A 19993-nucleotide genomic window follows, 5' to 3' on the forward strand; every position below is an offset into this window, starting at 1 on the left:
GACAACGCTAGACACCTGAACTCCACACAAACCCATATACTACACAACAACCCCTTTACCATAAAAAACACCCAAAACCAACAAAACACAAACATTCCCCATGTCACACCCTGACCTAACTAAAATAATAAAGAAAACAAAGAATACTAAGGCCAGGGCGTGACATAACCCCCCCCTTAAGGTGCGAACTCCGGGCGCACCATTACACAGTCTAGGGGAGGGTCTGGGTGGGCTTCCATCCATGGTGGCGGCTCCGGCTCTGGTCGTGGTCCCCACGTCACCACAGTCCCTAACCGCCTCCTTAGCTTCCTCCAGATGACCCCCCTCCACATTAACCACACTGCATTAAGGGGCAGTTCCGGACTAAGGGGCAGTACCAGGGTAAGGGGCAGTACCAGGGTAAGGGGCAGCACCAGGGTAAGGGGCAGTACCAGGGTAAGGGGCAGCACCAGGGTAAGGGGCAGCACCAGGGTAAGGGGCAGCACCAGGGTAAGGGGCAGCACCAGGGTAAGGGGCAGCACCAGGGTAAGGGGCAGCACCAGGGTAAGGGGCAGCTCCGGACTGAGGAATGGCAGCTCCGGACTGAGGAATGACAGCTCCGGACTGAGGGACTGCAGCTCCGGACTGAGGGACGGCCCATGGCTAGCTGACGGATCTGGCTGCTCATGGCTGGCTGACGGATCTGGCTGCTCATGGCTAGCTGACGGATCTGGCTGCTCATGGCTAGCTGACGGATCTGGCTGCTCATGGCTAGCTGACGGATCTGGCTGCTCATGGCTGGCTGACGGATCTGGCTGCTCATGGCTGGCTGACGGATCTGGCTGCTCATGGCTAGCTGACGGATCTGGCTGCTCATGGCTAGCTGACGGATCTGGCTGCTCATGGCTAGCTGACGGATCTGGCTGCTCATGGCTAGCTGACGGATCTGGCTGCTCATGGCTAGCTGACGGATCTGGCTGCTCATGGCTAGCTGACGGATCTGGCTGCTCATGGCTAGCTGACGGATCTGGCTGCTCATGGCTGGCTGACGGATCTGGCTGCTCATGGCTAGCTGACGGATCTGGCTGCTCATGGCTAGCTGACGGATCTGGCTGCTCATGGCTGGCTGACGGATCTGGCTGCTCATGGCTGGCTGACTGATCTGGCAGATCCTGTCTGGTTGGCGGCTCTGGCAGATCCTGTCTGGTTGGCGGCTCTGGCAGATCCTGTCTGGTTGGCGGCTCTGGCAGATCCTGTCTGGTTGGCGGCTCTGGCAGATCCTGTCTGGTTGGCGGCTCTGGCAGATCCTGTCTGGTTGGCGGCTCTGGCAGATCCTGTCTGACGGACGGCTCTAGCGGCTCCTGTCTGGCTGGCGGCTCTAGCGGCTCCTGTCTGGCGGACGGCTCAGTAGGCTCATGGCAGACGGGCGGCTTTGCAGGCTCATGGCAGACGGGCGGCTTTGCAGGCTCATTGCAGACGGATGGCTCAGATGGCGCTGGGGAGACGGATGGCTCAGATGGCGCTGGGGAGACGGATGGCTCAGATGGCGCTGGGGAGACGGATGGCTCAGATGTCGCTGGGGAGACGGGCAGTTCAGTCATCACTGTGCAGACGGCAGACTCCTGCCGGCTGAGGCGCACTGTAGGCCTGGTGCGTGGTGCCGGGACTGGTGGCACCGGGCTGGGGACACGCATCTCAGGGCTAGTGCGGGGAGCAGCAACAGGACGCACAGGACTCTGGGGACACATAGGAGGCTTGGTGCGTGGTTTAGACACTGGTGGTAAAGGGCTGGAGACACGCACCATATAGCTAGTGCGTGGAGGAGGCACTGGTGGTACTGGGTTGGGGCGGGGAGGTGGCGCCGGAAATACCGGACCGTGCAGGCGTACTGGCTCCCTTGAACGCCGAGCCTGCCCAACCTTACCTGGTTGTATGCTCCCCGTCGCCTGACCAGTGCGGGGAGGTGGAATAACCCGCACCGGCCTATGTAGGCGAACCGGGGACACCATGCGTAAGGCTGGTGCCATGTACGCCGGCCCGAGGAGACGCACTGGTGACCAGATGCGTTGGGCCGGCTTCATGACATACGGCTCAACGCTCAGTCTAGCCCGGCCGATACGTGGAGCTGAAATGTACCGAACCGGGCTATGCACGCGTACAGGAGACACCGTGCGCTCTACTGCGTAACACGGTGTCTGCCCGTACTCCCGCTCTCCACGGTAAGTACAGGGAGTAGGCGCAGGTTTCCTACCTGACTTCGCCACACTCCCTTTAAGGCCCCCCCCAAGAAATTTTTGGGTTGTACTCACGGGTCTCCAGCCTTGTCTCCGTGCTGCCTCCTCATATCGCCTCCTCTCGGCTTTAGCTGCCTCCAGCTCTTCACGAGGAAGGCGATATTCTCCCGGTTGAGCCCACGGCCCCTTACCATCCAGTATCTCCTCCCATGTCCATGAATCCTGTGTAGGTAGGTCCTGTTGCCGCTTTCCATGCCGCTTGGTCCTATGGTGGGTAATTCTGTCACGATCGTGTGGAGGATTGACGGACCAATACGCAGCACTTGGAAAATAAGCCATCTTCTTTTATTTTTAAAAGATGACGAAAAATAAACACGAAACACTTAATACAAAAACAAAACAAGAAAACGATCGTGAAGCTAAAACAACGATGTGCACACACTGGCTACAAACGTATCACATAGACAATTACCCACAACCAATGAGAGCCTATGGCTACCCTAAATAAGGCTCCCAATCAGAGACAACCGAAATCAGCTGTCTCTAATTGGGAACTCATTCAGGTAACCATAGACTCTCCTAGACAACTAAACATACATAGACAACGCTAGACACCTGAACTCCACACAAACCCATATACTACACAACAACCCCTTTACCATAAAAAACACCCAAAACCAACAAAACACAAACATTCCCCATGTCACACCCTGACCTAACTAAAATAATAAAGAAAACAAAGAATACTAAGGCCAGGGCGTGACAGGAACAATGCGTCTTTGACGAGAGTGCATAACAAGCATCGCCAACAAAATTAACATTAGACCAGGAAAGACGGGGAGTTGCAGCCCATGTCTAAAGTGGTTTAAATGCTGAATCTCAGAGACCAGGAAACGTGAACCGAGAGCTACATGTTTGAAATGGTTGGAACTTTGAACCTCAACTCGAGGTGAAGAAATAAACTCACCTTCCTTTAGACCAGAGAGACGGCGAGCAGCAGCTCATGTCCACTGTGGTCCGAATCCTGAATACCATCACGAGGGGGAAAACAAACTCCCATCAGACAATCACTAAAACAGCTGATTAGCTGTCTTGAGTCAGATATCGAGAAAAGCTCATCTAAGTGAGACTATCCTACTACACTCATCACCAATGGCAACCGTTGACACGGCTGGCTATCTTTCAGAGTGAACAACAGTGGAAGACGAGAAAGCGGAGACCCCTTTCAGACAATCAGAGCCATACAGCTTGCCACTGAAAGGCCAACAATCTTCCTAAGGAGGGCTGGTTTCGACCGAACAAAGGCACTCATATGTAAATACATTAATGATTTCTTATTCCAAACGGGCGGCGGTTCGTGTGCAATATATATGATTAGTGTGAGAATAGTTCTAAAATGTATCCACGAAAAGTGTACCTTTTCCTCTCTCTCTCTCTCTCTCTCTCTCTCTCTCTCTCTCCTCCCCACCACTCTTCATTCGTTGTGTATAAGCCACCATATTTTGTCAGTCCACTAGGGACCTTGTCTCATGTAAAGGGTCTATGTTTATTCTGTGTTATTATTTAGTTAGCTAGTAAATAAATAATTATACCAATTTGTGTAGTACTGAATCATGAGTGAGACTGGGGATTTAGCAGATGCGTGAGGTTACGACTGTTCAGAATGATGATGTGATATGAGGTAATGATTAATGAGATGACTGGTCAGAATGATGATATGATAAGAGGTAATGATAAATGAGATGACTGGTCAGAATGATGATATGATAAGAGGAAATTGTAATTTATTTCAATTTTTTTATTTAACCTTTATTTAACTAGGCAAGTAAGTTAAGAACAAATTGTTATTTGCAATGACGGCCGAGGAACAGTGGGTTAACTGCCTTGTTCAGGGGCAGAACGACAGATTTGTACCTTGTCTCCTCTGGGATTGATCCACCCACCTTTCGGTTACTGGCCCAATGCTCTAACCACTGCCGCCTTGTAACGGCAGTCTAAGTCGTCCTCCTTCTCAGACGAGGAGAGGCGAGAAGGATCGGAGGACCAATGTACAGCGTGGTAAGTTTCCATGATTTAATAACAAGAAAACTAGACAAAATACAAAACAACAAACGTACTAACCGTCACAGTCCCGTGTGGCACAAACACTGACACAGGAGACAACTACCCACAAAATCCCAACACAAAACAAGCCACCTATGTATGATTCTCAATCAGGGACAACGATTGACAGCTGCCTCTGATTGAGAACCATATTAGGCTGAACACAGAAACAGACAAACTAGATACACAACATAGAATGCCCACCCAGCTCACGTCCTGACCAACACTAAAACAAGCACAACACATAAGAACTCTGGTCAGGACGTGACACGCCTCTAATGATTAATAAGATGACTGTTTATCGATTAAATAGATATATACCTTATAGAGTTTCATTGGGGAGATGGTAACTCTTTAATCAACCAAATTCCTAATGAGTAAATTGTTACATGATTAATTTAATCGGGTAACAATTAAAGATAGTTAGTTGATTAGATAAATAACAGTCATCAGATTAATGAAAGTAAAGTCACGACAATGTCTTTAATGTTCATTTGTTTTAGTGATAATACATTTGTGTTTACATCATTAAACCTTTATGTATGTGTTTTGAATGACCAAAGGTGACTGACTGACCTTATAGTAAGAACAGCGTCATATGATACAAGGCATTTATGTATCTGTTACAAATGACCAAGCGGTCTGAACTTAAATTAAGTACAGTGTTCATGCGATATAGAGTCTTTATGGATGTGTTATGAATGACCGAAGGTGTCTCACTTCAAACTAAGTGTTACGTGACACTATATAAAATGTCAATAAATCGGTTATAAATAGGTTATTAACGTACTGTTGATTTATGAAGGTATGGCTCGTTTTTGTTGTGTGCGTGTTTGTGTACTGAGGAACAAGTAACTTGGTTCCTGAAGAAAGACACTTTCAATTTCTTTAGGTTTGGGGCTTTCATCAAAGTAAGTGTTTCTTTAGGTTTGGGGCTTTCATCAAGGTGTTTCTTTAGGTTTGGGGCTTTCATCAAGGTAAGTGTTTCTTTAGGTTTGGGGCTTTCATCAAGGTGTTTCTTTAGGTTTGGGGCTTTCATCAAGGTGTTTCTTTAGGTTTGGGGCTTTCATCAAGGTGTTTCTTTAGGTTTGGGGCTTTCATCAAGGTGTTTCTTTAGGTTTGGGGCTTTCCTCAAGGTGTTTCTTTAGGTTTGGGGCTTTCATCAAGGTGTTTCTTTAGGTTTGGGGCTTTCATCAAGGTAAGTGTTTCTTTAGGTTTGGGGCTTTCATCAAGGTGTTTCTTTGTGTAAAGTCACCCCCAGGCTATTGCACACATTTCCACAATGTATCTTTTTAAAACTGTATTTTAAACTTAACCCTAACTAATGAAGGCCAAGTTTAATGCGTTTATCCACCAGACCTTCCGCACATTTGGGAGGAAGTGTCTGGGAACGAGATTAGGTGTAATGTGACTAACATGGCATCACTTTAGAGTGTATGCCGTCCTTCAGCACAACATGTCCCCCTTTATAAAGCATATGTTTATATTATGTTCGACATAGTGGGTTATATCACATTTGACATGGTGATTATGTCACACAGTACGGCCACATTTATGAACCCTTTATAAAGTATGACATAATGGTTATAGATGCTTTGTAACACATTTATGTAGTGCTTATGAAGGCTTTATGAAGCCTTATTAAGCTGAACGTCATTTAAAGTGGGATCCCTTCGGTCAAATCCTTCTCCCTCCTGACTCTGCCTCTTTGACCCTACTCTACTCCCTTTCCACATCCTTTGACTCTCACTGTCCCCTTTCCTCCCGGCCGACTCATTGCATGCTAACAAAATATGGCTGCGGGCCATTGTTGGCAACTGTAACATTGAAGCTAAACCTAACCCTAACCCTTTTCCTAATCTTAACCTCAGTCTCCTGACCTGCCACGCTAATTTACCTAACCTGCCACGTTAGTTATCCTAACCTGCTATGTAAACAAATAATTTGTGTCGAGAAACCATCAGTCTCATAACACCGGAACTGACCAATGCAGGTATCAATGAGCATTTCCTGATATCAGGGAACATCCACATCAAGAAATACCCCGCAAAACAGTCCGTAATTACACAATATTCGAGAATTTGACATAAGCTGTAACCCTTTTAGCCATGACTCAACAAAAGATGAAGGATATGAGGAAGAAATGATCACTTATCATATGACTAATATCTTCTTCGGTGGTATCATAAAGCCTTCATGAACCCCCCTACCTTATGGGAGTGATTTAAAGGGGCATCAGACATAACATTTTGATAAGTTTTGTGTGTTGAAATGCAATATAACAAAGCTATTTTCTAACAAGTCTCTGTATTAACAATATCCCTCATCACTTATCCATCACTGCAAATTAATTTTATTGCCTGTCTGTCGGCATAGCCTAGGCCCACCTCCAAAATCCTTCACAGTTTGAACATAAATGGCAATGACAATGTGTAGAAAAATTTATATAATTTAGTTTATACTGAAGGAGATCATTGCGCAAATGAAGTGGTAGCCTATATCGTTTTTCAAGTAGAAAAGAGCAGATATGGAGGTTAAAATGATGTGCTTACGATACAACAATACAATATCAATGTGTTTTAATTTACATACATCATCGTTTTTCACTCTTGCAGGTCTTTGGCATGCATATTGTTGGCATGATGGTTGACACAGACACAACATAGTTCTCTTTGTTCTGTTTCAGAAGTAAAACAAATAGTAGCACTTTACATTATAATAACTCCACGTAATAAAGCATGTATACTGGCTTAATAAATAGTTTAATCATCATTTGCTAACCTTTCCTCCCACATTGTAAATGCTAGTAATCTAGTATACACTGAGTGTACAAAACATTAGGAACACCTGCTCTTTCCATGACACAGACTGACTAGGTGAATCCAGGTGAACGCTATGATCCCTTATTGATGTCACCTGTTAAATCCACTTCAATCAGCGTAGATCAGGGATGGGCAACTTTGATGGGGGTGGGGGCACAAAAAAATGGAACTCATGCGTACCCACATCCACCCCCCCTTTCAAAGTTACGTTTTAAAGTTAAATTCCTGCAATTCTGCAATTTTGCCATAGGTGGAGGCAAATGTTAGCCGTTTTTAATATGATATCTGAGAGCTAGTTGATAACTAGTTACTAGTAACTAAACTAGCCCCGGAGAGCTAGTTACCCCACGCTACCCTACGTTTAGAGAGTTACTATATTTAAAGGTCCAGTAGAGGTGACACCAAACAAAGCCATGTGTGAAAATAGTCTGCAGTTAAAAGACTGAAGCACTGGAAACATTTAAAGTTTATACATATACAATTTCTACCTGCAAATCATACATGTAACACGGTTACCTCAATCAAATATCAGTAATAATTAAGTAATAAAAATCAACTAGAGAACAACTGTCTGGTCCAGCCAGCTGTTGTGTGTCGTCTACATCTCCATGTTTTATGATCAGTTCATATTCTCCAGGTTCACAACCCTAGCAGAACATTCACATTACAGCTCTTCCTCAAGCCCTTTGTAACAGTTGTTTCACAACAGTTTTTGTGAATAAAATGTTCAATATATTTCCTTATTCTTTAACCCTTTATATGTTCTAGGGGCCATTTTGAGACCTTATGGAGCATCAGGTACCGCTGGAATGTCTACCAATGGCATGTTCATCTTTTTGTTAGAAATTACACTGGTCACTCAAAACATTTATAAAGTATTTCTAAAGCATAGATAGCTCACATTTTATTTTAGATGAGGCCATGCAAAAATATGTAATTTATGATTAGGAAATGGTTTATAAGGACCTGTATACATAGTCCATAGATAGGTAATGTTACTTCAACACACAGTATATCATATAAGAAAGCACTGTTAAATTAAAATGATCATGCTGAGTCATTTTAAAACCACTGAAAGGATAGAGGTGATCAGCTCATCAGATGAGCTTAACTGAGTTACTGTGCTGTAAATGGTGAACAGTCTGAACACCCATGGTGAGAGAATGACTTCAGAAAATGTTTTAATACAGAAAACTTGTGAACAAAATGTACTCTCAACATGGACAGACAGACACATAAATATAAAATGTGTCAAAAAGTCATTTTTCATCAGTCCATAGCACCGCAGAAGGTCAAAGAGGTATACCAACCATCTGCCAAACACAACAGCAACTTCAACAGCCAGGCCAGCCAGAAGAGTCTCTTCAGAATCCAAAACAAATCAATCTACGTGGAAATTACGTCATACCTGCCATATTGGGACTCCAGAAGATAGTGAAACAAGAGAACAATTAATTTTACCGGAGGACCACCTGCTGGGGTGATAATTCAGATTGCCTGGCACTCACTCACTGACTGATGGGGAGCTGAAAACAATCAAATGGTCTTGTCATTCTGCACAATCTTCGAGTGCTGTGAGGAACTCCAGAGCTACAGATGTCTTTAGTTCTGAGCAGCTGGGTTTATACTCCATAACTGTCACAGAGAAGAATCAAGAAGACAACATTGACATGTAGTGCTGATTGCAGAGTTCATCCTTTCAAGGTCAGTTATAGGTTAGACAGACATATCAGTAACTGGGGCTAACTAACTCCAGGGTCCATCTTAGTCCTGTGTGTCATTGTCAATTATGACCAACACACCTATTACCAGTGTCTGTACACCTCACGAGTGTACAATTAAGCGATAAGGCCTGAGGAAGTGTGGTATATGGCCAATATACCATGGCTAAGGGCTGTTCTTAGGCAAGATGCAATGTGGAGTGCCTGGACACAGCCCTTAGCCATGGTATACTGGCCATATACCACAAACCCTCAAGGTGCCATATTGCTATTAGAAACTAGTTACTAGCGTAATTAGAGCAATAAAAATAAATGTTTTGTCATACCCGTTGTATACGGTCTCATATACCACAGCTGTCAGCCAATCAGCATTCAGGGCTCGAACTACCCAGTTTATAATACTTTGAATGATCCTTCATATGCTCTTCCTAAAAAAAATCTTATCTGGTTCCTTAGCTTATCGCTTACTCCATCTATTCATCAATGTGCTACAGGTGCTGCCTGCAAACACTCCACCTGGGACCCAGGGTCTCTCAGATCAGATGCCCCATCCAGGGGTTCAAGTGATGGGCTTAATTATTGTGTCTGGTAGGCCTCCAACATTTCCATCCAAACAGAAGAATTCTGGTTTAGTGCTGATGGAGGTGCCGCTGTTCTCCCCAGAGCCTTTCACTGGGCTGCACTTCCAGCGGTTGAGGGGGTGGGAGTGGGACTTGGTGCTCCAGCAGCTGTGCACCAGCAGGAAGAGCTTCTTGAGGATGGCCTTTCTCAGGAGGATGTAGATCCAGGGGTCCAGGATCTGGTTCCAGGTGGCCATGCGGATTGACAGCAGCAGGCGGGCAAACGCACGCTCGCCCTGGACCTGGGTGCTCAGTATGATGACGTTAACCTAGGACGGTAAACATAGGACATTATGTGAGACTGAATGTAATTACTTGAAGGGAACCATTTAAATTGTTGTTAGTTGATTACTGTGCTTTGTTCAACGCTTCAAATTGCGTTATTACAGTATAACCAGCTCTCTTGAATCAAGGGAAACTTATAAAAAGGAATTTGATTTAAGCTACCACTTTCTTTCATTGTCCTAGAAATAGCTGTATATAATATGATTAAATTGCATTTGAGAATGTGTAATATTGTTTGTGTACACAGTGATGTGTGAGGGGCAGTAAATGAGCGAACGTTTTTTATATTAAGGGATACCTGGAGGTAATCGGACCTCTCTGAAAGGAAAATGGATGGCAGTCCCCCCTGAGGATAATATATTTTTACCTGGCCCTCCCCGAGCATTTGAAAAAGAAAACATGTAACCCTACAAAATTATCATTAAAACAAAATAGCTGAAATATAAATTCCAATTTAAGTAGGCTATCAATGTTGCAGTCGTGATTTCTATCAAATCCCTGAGAACCACTGCTGTAGTTCATACCATATTCATCCGTTAGAGGGTGGCATTTACCAATTTTAGCATTAAGGGTCTTCCACACTAAGGACGATAACTATAACAATACATTATTGATGTTGGCGAGCATCCACACTAGAGGAAAGTTTGTCTTTCTACAATAGCCTAAACCTGTCAATCAACTGATCAATGCATCCTGCTGTACAGCATCCGTAGCCTATAGCACATTGTGCACGGGAACAGCTGGAAGAGAGGAGCTAGAGTTGTGTAGCCAAAGAAGCTAAATATTAGCTAGATATTAGGCCACTCATTAGGTAAATATTAAGGCTATAAATATTTACCTGTCAAAGTGCATGAAAAATAAGTTAGGCTAACAGATAATGAAATGACTGATCTGTGCGTTCCTCCAGGCTGTGCTCTGCAGTCCCCGGGCAGTCGGGCATGCAAAGCTCCACTATTGATTAGGCCTAGGATTTTAGACAACATTATTCCACCCTTAGGCTACAACAACACAATGCAATTGGGAATGTATTATTGTTATCAAGTGCGTAGACCTACACATTTATTGGCTAGGGCTGTAAACTGCAGTGATGTAGGCTAATTTGAATAACCGCTCAAACGTCCTGTTTTGAATGCTTCATGCCAAAATAACTGCATACAGCCTAAGCCTGATAATGCAACCATTTAGATCAGTTGTGGATCTTTTTTAGACAGTTTACAAAGTTCAGAAAGGTACATTAGCAGGCTACTCATATGGTGACTTTTAATCACACCATCGAGACGTCTCTTTCTCTCCTTTCAAAATCACAGACATTTATTTTGGTTTCTGTATTTTATATTCAGCAAGCAAGAGCAAGCTGGAATCTCTCCTTGATCCGTAGAAAATAAAATGCTTGAAATAAGTGTACAACAGGCTATTGTAGGTCTAGTCTAGCATTTCCTGGGACTCCAAGAGATAAAGAGGAATTATTAGGAATAATACTGCAGTGAATGGCATATAGGCCTATCCAATGAATTTACACAGATAAAAAAATCAAAAAAAGTTTATGAAATGATAAACATATGGCTATAAAGGCATACAGATAGTCCAGCCATCCACATGGACTGTTGTCCTCCCCATTCAGTAGCAGCATTGAAGAACCATCTCCTTTCAACTTCAAAATTCAATTGAACTTTTCTGGACTGTCTTCAGCGGACAGAGACTGCAAAGAAACCCTTCAATTATTGTGAAGGTAACTTTTTTCACTTGCTGTGGTCCTTGTGTAATTGTGCTATGCCATGCTTGTTACTGTTCATTGGTGCTTCCAAGAGAACTGGAACTCAAAAAAAACAACAAGATCAAATCACAAGGTTATTGATTTTCAATTAGGAAAGTCTGAGTTCTAAAAAGATGCCAGAGTTCTCAGTGTTGAAAGTGGAATGCCCATCAGCCAGGCTCAGCGAGGAGAATGAGAGGGAGAGAGAGCGCAGGGTAGTACACCAAAGTTACACACAGTCAAATTCAATATGTAAATTCCAAAATGCTGAAAATAACTGACATTTAATCGATTACAAAATACATGACCCTCCCTGGACAAAGAAAATATGAAACCCTCCCACATTTTCCTCCGGGTAACATTGTGTACATTTTGAACGCTCCGTATACATCTTATTAATGTAGGTCTAATGAAATGTCTTGCCAGAGGAAAAATTATATTGTTTGACCTTCCCTTACAAGCCTTCTCATCACGTGTTAATGATCCAGCTTAATCTAAGTTATTATACTGTCACTTTTAATTTTAAGAATCCTGGTCTACGATTAATGGCAGACATAGAAATAAAAACATTGTCAAAGGAGGACCATTTATTTCAATAAGACTCGTCAGAGGTTCCATCACAGAGAAGAATTCTGGATTGAGAATGTTTCCCCTCTACTTTTGCTGCATACCATATTTTGCTCTTAAAAGGGTTGGTAAAAACAAATGTCATTGAAATGGATGTAAAGTAACTACACAAAGTACTGGGAGAAAAGAAGGAGATTACATGCCAGAAATCTTGGCGTGAAATGACAAACTCCCTTAACGTGAACACAAGGGTCAAAAGCACAAAATAACAAACAGGCCAAAAATCTGTGCCCTATTAAACATCTTGAGCATCTCTACAAAGGTTTAAATAGCTCCCTTTCCTTTTGAAAGGATTTGTGAGCATTTCGAGTAGAAGAACAAATTGCTTGCTGTGGGAATCTTGGCAGACTCCACCAATGCAGAGGACTGTTGGCAGAGATGAGGTGAAAGTGAGTTCTTCATCACTGCTTAACAGACATACCAGAGATAAGCGCTTCTACGACCCAGTGAAAGGAGGGAAGAAGATGCCTTACCAATAAAGGGCCCCAGCACACACAGGACACAAGCATGATGGTTATGAGCTGGCATATCATCTCAAAGTGGTGGGAGGTGTCCTTGCGGCGACGTTGGCGGTGGCAGCGCAGCTTGGACTGCAGTAGGGTGCAGCTGGTCAGTGTGTTGCACACAATGGACACCAGCAGAGCCAGGAGGCCCAGTGTAGAGAAGATCAGCGGGAGGACCACGTCCAGCCAGTTGCGGGGCCCCTCCATGCGGAAGAAACACCAGCTCTGGGAGCGCTGCACCTTGTAGGGCCTCCACAGCAGCACAGGTAGCAGAGCCACCAGGGCAGCTAACAGCCAGGTCAGCCCCAGCAGCCTCTTCATGTGGTGGGCGGCAAGGGCTGTGGAGTGGAACAGGGGCCTGGTGACACCAATGCAGCGTTCCACCGCCATTAGGCTACCCAGGAGCAGGGGGCTCAGACCGAAAAACACCATGGACACCCCGAAGAGACTGCACAGTATGTGGTGCGGGTCAAAGGCTTCCCACTCCTTGTTACAAGCGTAGACATATAGCACCAGGGAGCCGTTAATGAGGTGGCCCAGGAGATCGGTGCCCACCAGGCCGCTGGCGAACAGCAGGAAGGAGGCCTTGGTCTTGAGGCGAAAGCGGCGGTAGGCTTTGACCAGGATGCAGAGAGCCAGGATGTTGGAGAAGATGCCCACGGTCATGGAAATGATGGAGGCGGTGACGGACAGCTCCGTCTGGCCGCAGGTGGTGTTGGAGTAGCTGCCTGATGCTGTCCTGCTGCATCCCGCCTCGGAACTCCCATTGCCTGGCATCATCAAGTCCTGGTCCAGTCTGAGGATCAACATGTGACAGAAAGGATGGTTGAATGGCTTTGACAGAGCCCCAAAACATTTATCTTCACGATACGTTAATAAACAACACTCCAACACAAATTACATTTAAAACGTAGATTTTACGGAGCAACTGAGTCATGACCAAGGTGAATACGTATACAGAGCTTTTATCTAGTAGGTCTACATTTTGGAGCATCAGACTTATAAGTCAGTGCTTACAAAATATATATATTTTTTCCTTTAAAATGTGCAGTGTACCACCGGGCTACGGTAAATGGTCATTCAAATAAGGAACAAGGAGTACCAGGCTCCCACTGTGCAACAGTCAATAAATATTTCATCATTGCAGTGGTAGAAGTGTGAGGTGCGTAAAAATACATTTATTGTGTTTACTTTATTGAGAGAAATCAAGCAAGGTATTGTGTCATTTTGGAGTCACTTTTATTGTAAATAAGAATAGAATATGTTTCTAAACACTTCTACATTAATGTGGATGCTACCATGATTACGGATAGTCCTGATAAATCGCAAATAATGATGAGTGAGAGATGCACAAATATCATACTCCCTAACAAATGCTAACCCTGTCATTGTACTGTTGAGCAGTTATCATGTCTTGGGGGTATGGTGCATCTGTACCTTTCTCACTCATCATATTTCAAGATGAATTGAGGATTATCCGTAATCATGGTAGCATCCACATTAATGTAGACGTGTTTAGAAGCATATGTTATTCTTATTTACAATAAAAGTGACTCCAAAATGACACAATACATTATTTACCATTAATTTCTATTGGGCACAAAATCATTGGAAACACAACCAACAGCAAATGCATCCAACAAATGTGTAGAGTCACAAGCTTGACGCAGTCATTGTGTGTTAGGAATATGGGACCAAATATTTCACTTTTTACTACTTTATAAGTGAATTTGTCCCAATAGTTTTGCTCCCCTAAAATGGGGGGACTATGTATAAAAAGTGCTGTAATTTTTAAATGGATCACCTGATATGAATGAAAATGCCCTCAAATGAAAGCTGACTGTCTGCATGTTAACCTCATAGTCACTGTTTGATTTCAAATCCAAACTTTTTAGAGACATAAGAAGAAAAAAAGCTTCACTTTCCTAATAATTATGGAGGGTACTGTACTTCACTGCCTTGTTTCACTGCACCTGGTCAGTATTCAACCAATCGATTGACACCCTTTGAAAAAGTAACATTTTATATATGATTGAGCAGAGTTTTGTAAACAATTTTCATCAATTCCCTTTTACTTCTAGCTCCAGGACGTTAGTAACCCCTAAAACAAAGTTTAAAAGGTAGGTTAATCACTGACTTCACGTGCGTCAATCGTAAAAATCACTGAATACAAAAATAAATGTAGAGTGAACGGTTATTTTTGGAAAAATAGATTTTTACGCATGACGCACGTGAAGTCAGTGATTAGCCTACATTTTAAACTTTGTTTTAGGGGTTATTAAAGTCGAGGTATCAATATTTCACTTGTGATAAAGAACTGATATTTTGGTCGAAACTATGCAAAAAAAACAAAACAGAAATAAACATGTTTAATTAAAGGAAAATTCCCACCTGTCAACGTCTTCAGCAATTATATGTCACCATTTACCGATGCAAGAATATTATGGATTAATGAGAACAAGTTTGACTGTTCTCATAACAGTAATCAAATTAATTACGAATTAATTGGTAAAGAAATCATAATCTTGGCGTCTCCTGCTTTGCTGCTTCTCGGAGGTACAATGTCCCATAGCGTAACGGTGTGGTCCATGATCATCTGACTCTGTTCCCGTCAAATAACGCACATGAAGTACCATTTTCCAGTTTGGCACCGCACCCGTCTTCACAACACATTATAACATACTGTCTCCAAGCTCTTTCAGCTACTTCTGTAAAGAGGGGCGCGGCCTCACCAGTAGATGTGGTGCGCCACACAAAGCCCTCTGAGATTTGTCACACTGATGAATGCAGAAGTTTTGTCATTTTGAGAAAGAATACATCAAACACCTGGAAACCAGTTTATAATCTGTTATATAGAACCCTTTTATAGGGTTCTTTGATCAGAACGTTAGGGGTTCTTCTCCCCTGAACCAAAAATTGGTTCCATATAGAACCTTACATTAATAAATAAGAAGTTGTTCTTAACTGACTTGCCTAGTTAATTAAAGGTATATATATATATGTGGTGTAATTTATGAATTATGGCTACTAATAAATAATACGATTTCTAGCTAAGAATATAATATATTAAACAGTAAAAAAAAATCGACAAAAGATTAGCGGCATAGTTTTGAGATTTTATTATCATTATAGTTTGGAAATATGCACTGGTGGCCATGAAGGCATCTTTGTTTGAGTGATGGCCCACGTCAATCTCGGTACCAACTCTGTATTTTTGCCTGGCTGCTTCCTTAAAAAAAAAAACGAAGGAGCAAAACATTAGTTGATCTTCAGAAATAAGCATCAGTTAATCTGCTTGGTAGACATACTTATTATGATGTAGAAGAAGAATTTACATGCAGCAGCTGAAAGAGTGATCCTCTGCCTCAGATAGCTGGGTTACTTTCAGACTGAGCAAAACATAGATAGTGTTTTAAAAGTCATTTCATGATTAACTAGGCTATTGACTCACCAAGACTTATTATAAATAATTGATTATAAATCATTTTGATAGCTATCAATGCCTTCAAAAAGTATTCATACCCCTTGACTTATTCCACATTTTGTTGTGTTACAGCCTGAATTTAATTGAGTTTTTCTAAGAGATTTGCACACTTGGATTGTACAATATTTGCACATGATTCTTTTGAGAATTCTTCAAGCTCTGTCAAGTTGGTTGTTGATCATTGCTAGACAGCCAATTTCAAGTCTAGCCATAGATTTTCAAAACGATTTAATTAAAAACTGTAACTAGGCCACTCAGGAACATTCAATGGTGTCTTGGAAAGCAACTCCAGTGTATATTTGGCCTTGTATTTTAGGTTATTGTCCTGCTGAAAGGTGAATTTGTTTCACAGTGTCTGTTGGAGAGCAGATATAACCGGTAATCCTCTAGGATTTTTCCTGTGTTTAGCTCTATTCCGTTTTTATCCCAAAAAACTCCCTAATCCTTGCCAGTATTGGTGCGTGGGTCGCTGGGGAAACCGAGCCCCCCAAAAATGCCATATTACAACCTATGTGTTGTGATAATTACGTTGTTTTCTCTATAACCTGTTAGTTCGCATGCCTTGCGACCGTGATATATAGGCCTAAATCCGAGACAATAAGAAGACAGAATAAATTCAACCACAGCTTTGTTTCATCACAAAAACAGAGAGCAACCTCTCTCCGGTGAATTCCTGAAGCACATTGCATGTAACAAACAGTTACATGTCCTACAGCATGGTCAAGAAAGTTAATGTTTCTGACATTTTCGGACTACAAAACACTACTGCTTTAGAACCATAAAGAGTTACCACAAGTCGCAAAGAAAACAGGAGCTGCCACGACTATTCCAGCATCGTTTCAACTTTAACATTTCAATATCAGCAAATCACCTCTGCTTAGTCTAATACAGTGACAACTAAAAGATACCAAAGAACAATTTAGTCCAATCAAATATGATGTGGCTGACCATGGTTCTGATTTGTGTGTGTGTGTGTGTGCATGCGTTTGTGCAAGTAGAAAAAACATGTTGACTCACCCTACGCCAACGCCATCCTTCTCTTTCATATTGACAAAACGGTCTATGACTATGTCATACAGTACACGCTTTTAGTTTTTGTTGTCCTAAGCTACCTGGCTAAAATGCTTGCTTGCTAGCCTAACTTGCTTTCATAGGTAACATTAGCTAGATAATATTAGCCTTCTACATCTAGCTACATATTGAACTTCCATCCTGTCAGTCCAGGGGCATAATGTATGAATTTATGGTTGCATCAGAATCGTCGTTGTAATCATTGGCTAGTACGGAGAATTATGGCTAATTATGGCTAAAGGGTGAATTTTAGCTAGACAACAACACAATAAGATGCAACAATTCAAGTAGTTTCTGTCAATTACATATTTATCTTGGCGTGATGTGATAGGAGTGAAGCCAAATCCAAACTGGAGTCCCATGACAGTTTTTTTTGGTGCACCAGGACCATTCACAGTTGAGCTCACTCAGTTGAGCTCAACGCTGTGTGGCGTACCGCAGATTAGCCACCAGGGGGAGACTCGTCGAGGCCTGGTGACAAACGGAGTCTACATCACGGTGCGATGGCCAGGACTAATTGGGGCTGATTGTGGTTGGTGAGTAATCAAGGGGCTGATTGCTCACCAGCTGGACAAGTCCCATAAAGCTGCCAGTACATGGGGGTGGGGACTGGGGAAGAGAGGTTACTCCCGTATAGTCGTGTTCAGTACCAGAGATAATGGAGGGAGCTCGGTTTTGTTCCCCAACGGATACCGCAAGACCTCGGAGCCCAGAAGACTGTGTCCCGGAGGAGACCTATTCTTTTCTCTTTGTTAATTATTTAAATTAACACCCTTGAAACCGATTTTGTCAGTGTCTGATCTGTGTAAACGTCTTGACCAAACTCCCTGGTCTGCAACAGCTGATTGGCTATTATTTTATACTTTTTTTATCAAGGGGGGCCAAATGCTCGCTGGCTTCACATGCCTTCAATGCTACAGGCGGCAACAATGTCATACACTTTATGACCAGGCAGCATCAGATAGATGGCCTACACATACAGAGACAGAGGGGTGCTGTTTCGCTTGCTCCGATGCTTTCTTTGGTGAAATACATACTCTTGCGAATTGAAGGAACATTATGAAAACACAGAGACTAAAGATAAATTATTTGACATGTTGGTTTTTCAACAAAAAAAAGCAAATTTTTGGGGGAAGCCTGGCTTACCTTGCTTCCATGAATACACACCACTGGTCCTTGCCGATGACAAGCATACCCATAACATGATGCAGCCACCTCTATGCTTGAAAATATGAGGAGTGGTACTCAGTGATGTGTTGAGTTGAATTTTCCCCAAACATAATGCTTGGCATTCAGGACATAAAGTACATTTCTTTGCCACATTTGAGTTAGGAAGGATGCCTGTATCTTCGTAGTAACTGGTAGTGTAATTAATAACTTCACCGGGCTCAAAGGCATATTCAATGTCTGCTTTTTTACCAATAGGTTCCCTTCTTTCCGAGGCATTGGATAACCTCCCTGGTCTTTGTGGTTGAATCTTTGTGGTTGAATTCAATGATCGACTGAGGGACCTTATAGATAATTGTGTGGGGTACAGACATGAGATAGTCATTAAAAAATCATGTTAAATACTATTATTGCAACTTACTACTTGACTTGTTCAGCACATTTCAACTCCTGAACGTATTTAGGCTTGCCATAATAAAGGGGTTGAATACTTATTGACTCAAGACATTTCAGCATTTCATTTTTAATTCATTTGTAAAAAATTCTAAAAACATAAATCCACATTGACATTATGGGGTATTATGTGTAGGCCAGTGACACAACATCTAAACTGTATCTATTTTAAACTCAAGCTGTAACAACAAAATGTGGAAAAAGTCAAGGGGTGTGAATACTTTCTGAAGGCATTCCTTTCAGTCAGTACACTGGGCTCCTTTCAGTCAGCCCACTTCACATCACGTGCATTCAACAGAGGTCAGCAACAGTCTTCTTTTGGCTTCATGAAACTGGAGACCGTCGCTGGAGGCTCCGGACTGGAGACCGTCGCTGGAGACTCCGGACTGGAGACCGTCGCTGGAGACTCCGGACTGGGGACCCTTGTTGCGGGCCCCGGACTAGGGACCGTTGCTGGAGGCTCCGGACTGGAGACCGTCGCGGGGGACTCCGGACTGGAGACTGTCGCTGTAGGCTCCGGACTGGAGACTGTCGCTGTAGGCTCCGGACTGGGGACCGTCGCTGGAGGCTCCGGACTGGAGACCGTCGCTGGAGGCTCCGGACTGGAGACCGTCGATGGAGACACCGGACTGGAGACCGTCGCTGGAGACTCCGGACTGGGGACCGTCGCTGGAGACTCCGGACTGGAGACCCTCGTTGCGGGCCCCGGACTGGAGACCGTCGCTGGAGGCTCCGGACTGGAGACCGTCGCTGGAGACTCCGGACTGGAGACCGTCGCTGTAGGCTCCGGACTGGGGACTGTCGCTGGAGGCTCCGGACTGGAGACTGTCGCTGGAGACTCCGGACTGGAGACCGTCGCTAGAGACTCCGGACTGGAGACCGTCGCTGGAGACTCTGGACTAGGGACCGTCGCTGGAGGTTCCGGACTGGAGACCGTCGCTGGAGGCTCCGGACTGGGGGCCCTCGCTGGAGGCTCCGGACTGGAGTCCGTCGTTTGAGGCTTCATGCCATGACTCCTCACTGGAGGCTTCGTGCCATGGATCATCACTGGAGGCTTCGTGCCATGGACTTTCACTGGAGGCTTTGTGCCATGGATCATCACTGGAGGGTTCTTGCCATGGATCATCACTGGAGGCTTCTTGCCATGGATCATCACTGGAGGCTTCGTGCC

At 43.8% G+C, this 19993-nt stretch overlaps 1 protein-coding gene across 1 annotated transcript; it reads right to left on the minus strand.

The window, feature by feature from the left end:
- Positions 1-6688: 6688 nt before the first annotated feature.
- On the minus strand, positions 6689-15341 carry ptgfr (prostaglandin F receptor (FP)). Its single transcript, XM_055940771.1, has 3 exons — positions 15039-15341; positions 12618-13443; positions 6689-9748 (listed from the first exon to the last, which is right to left on the minus strand). Exons 2-3 carry the CDS (start codon positions 13425-13427, stop codon positions 9419-9421), a joined length of 1140 nt encoding a protein of 379 aa, XP_055796746.1. The 5' UTR covers positions 13428-13443; positions 15039-15341; the 3' UTR covers positions 6689-9418.
- Between the last annotated feature and the right edge of the window lie 4652 nt (positions 15342-19993).

This window comes from Salvelinus fontinalis, chromosome 12 (genome assembly GCF_029448725.1).
Source record: "Salvelinus fontinalis isolate EN_2023a chromosome 12, ASM2944872v1, whole genome shotgun sequence".
NCBI lineage: Eukaryota > Metazoa > Chordata > Actinopteri > Salmoniformes > Salmonidae > Salvelinus > Salvelinus fontinalis.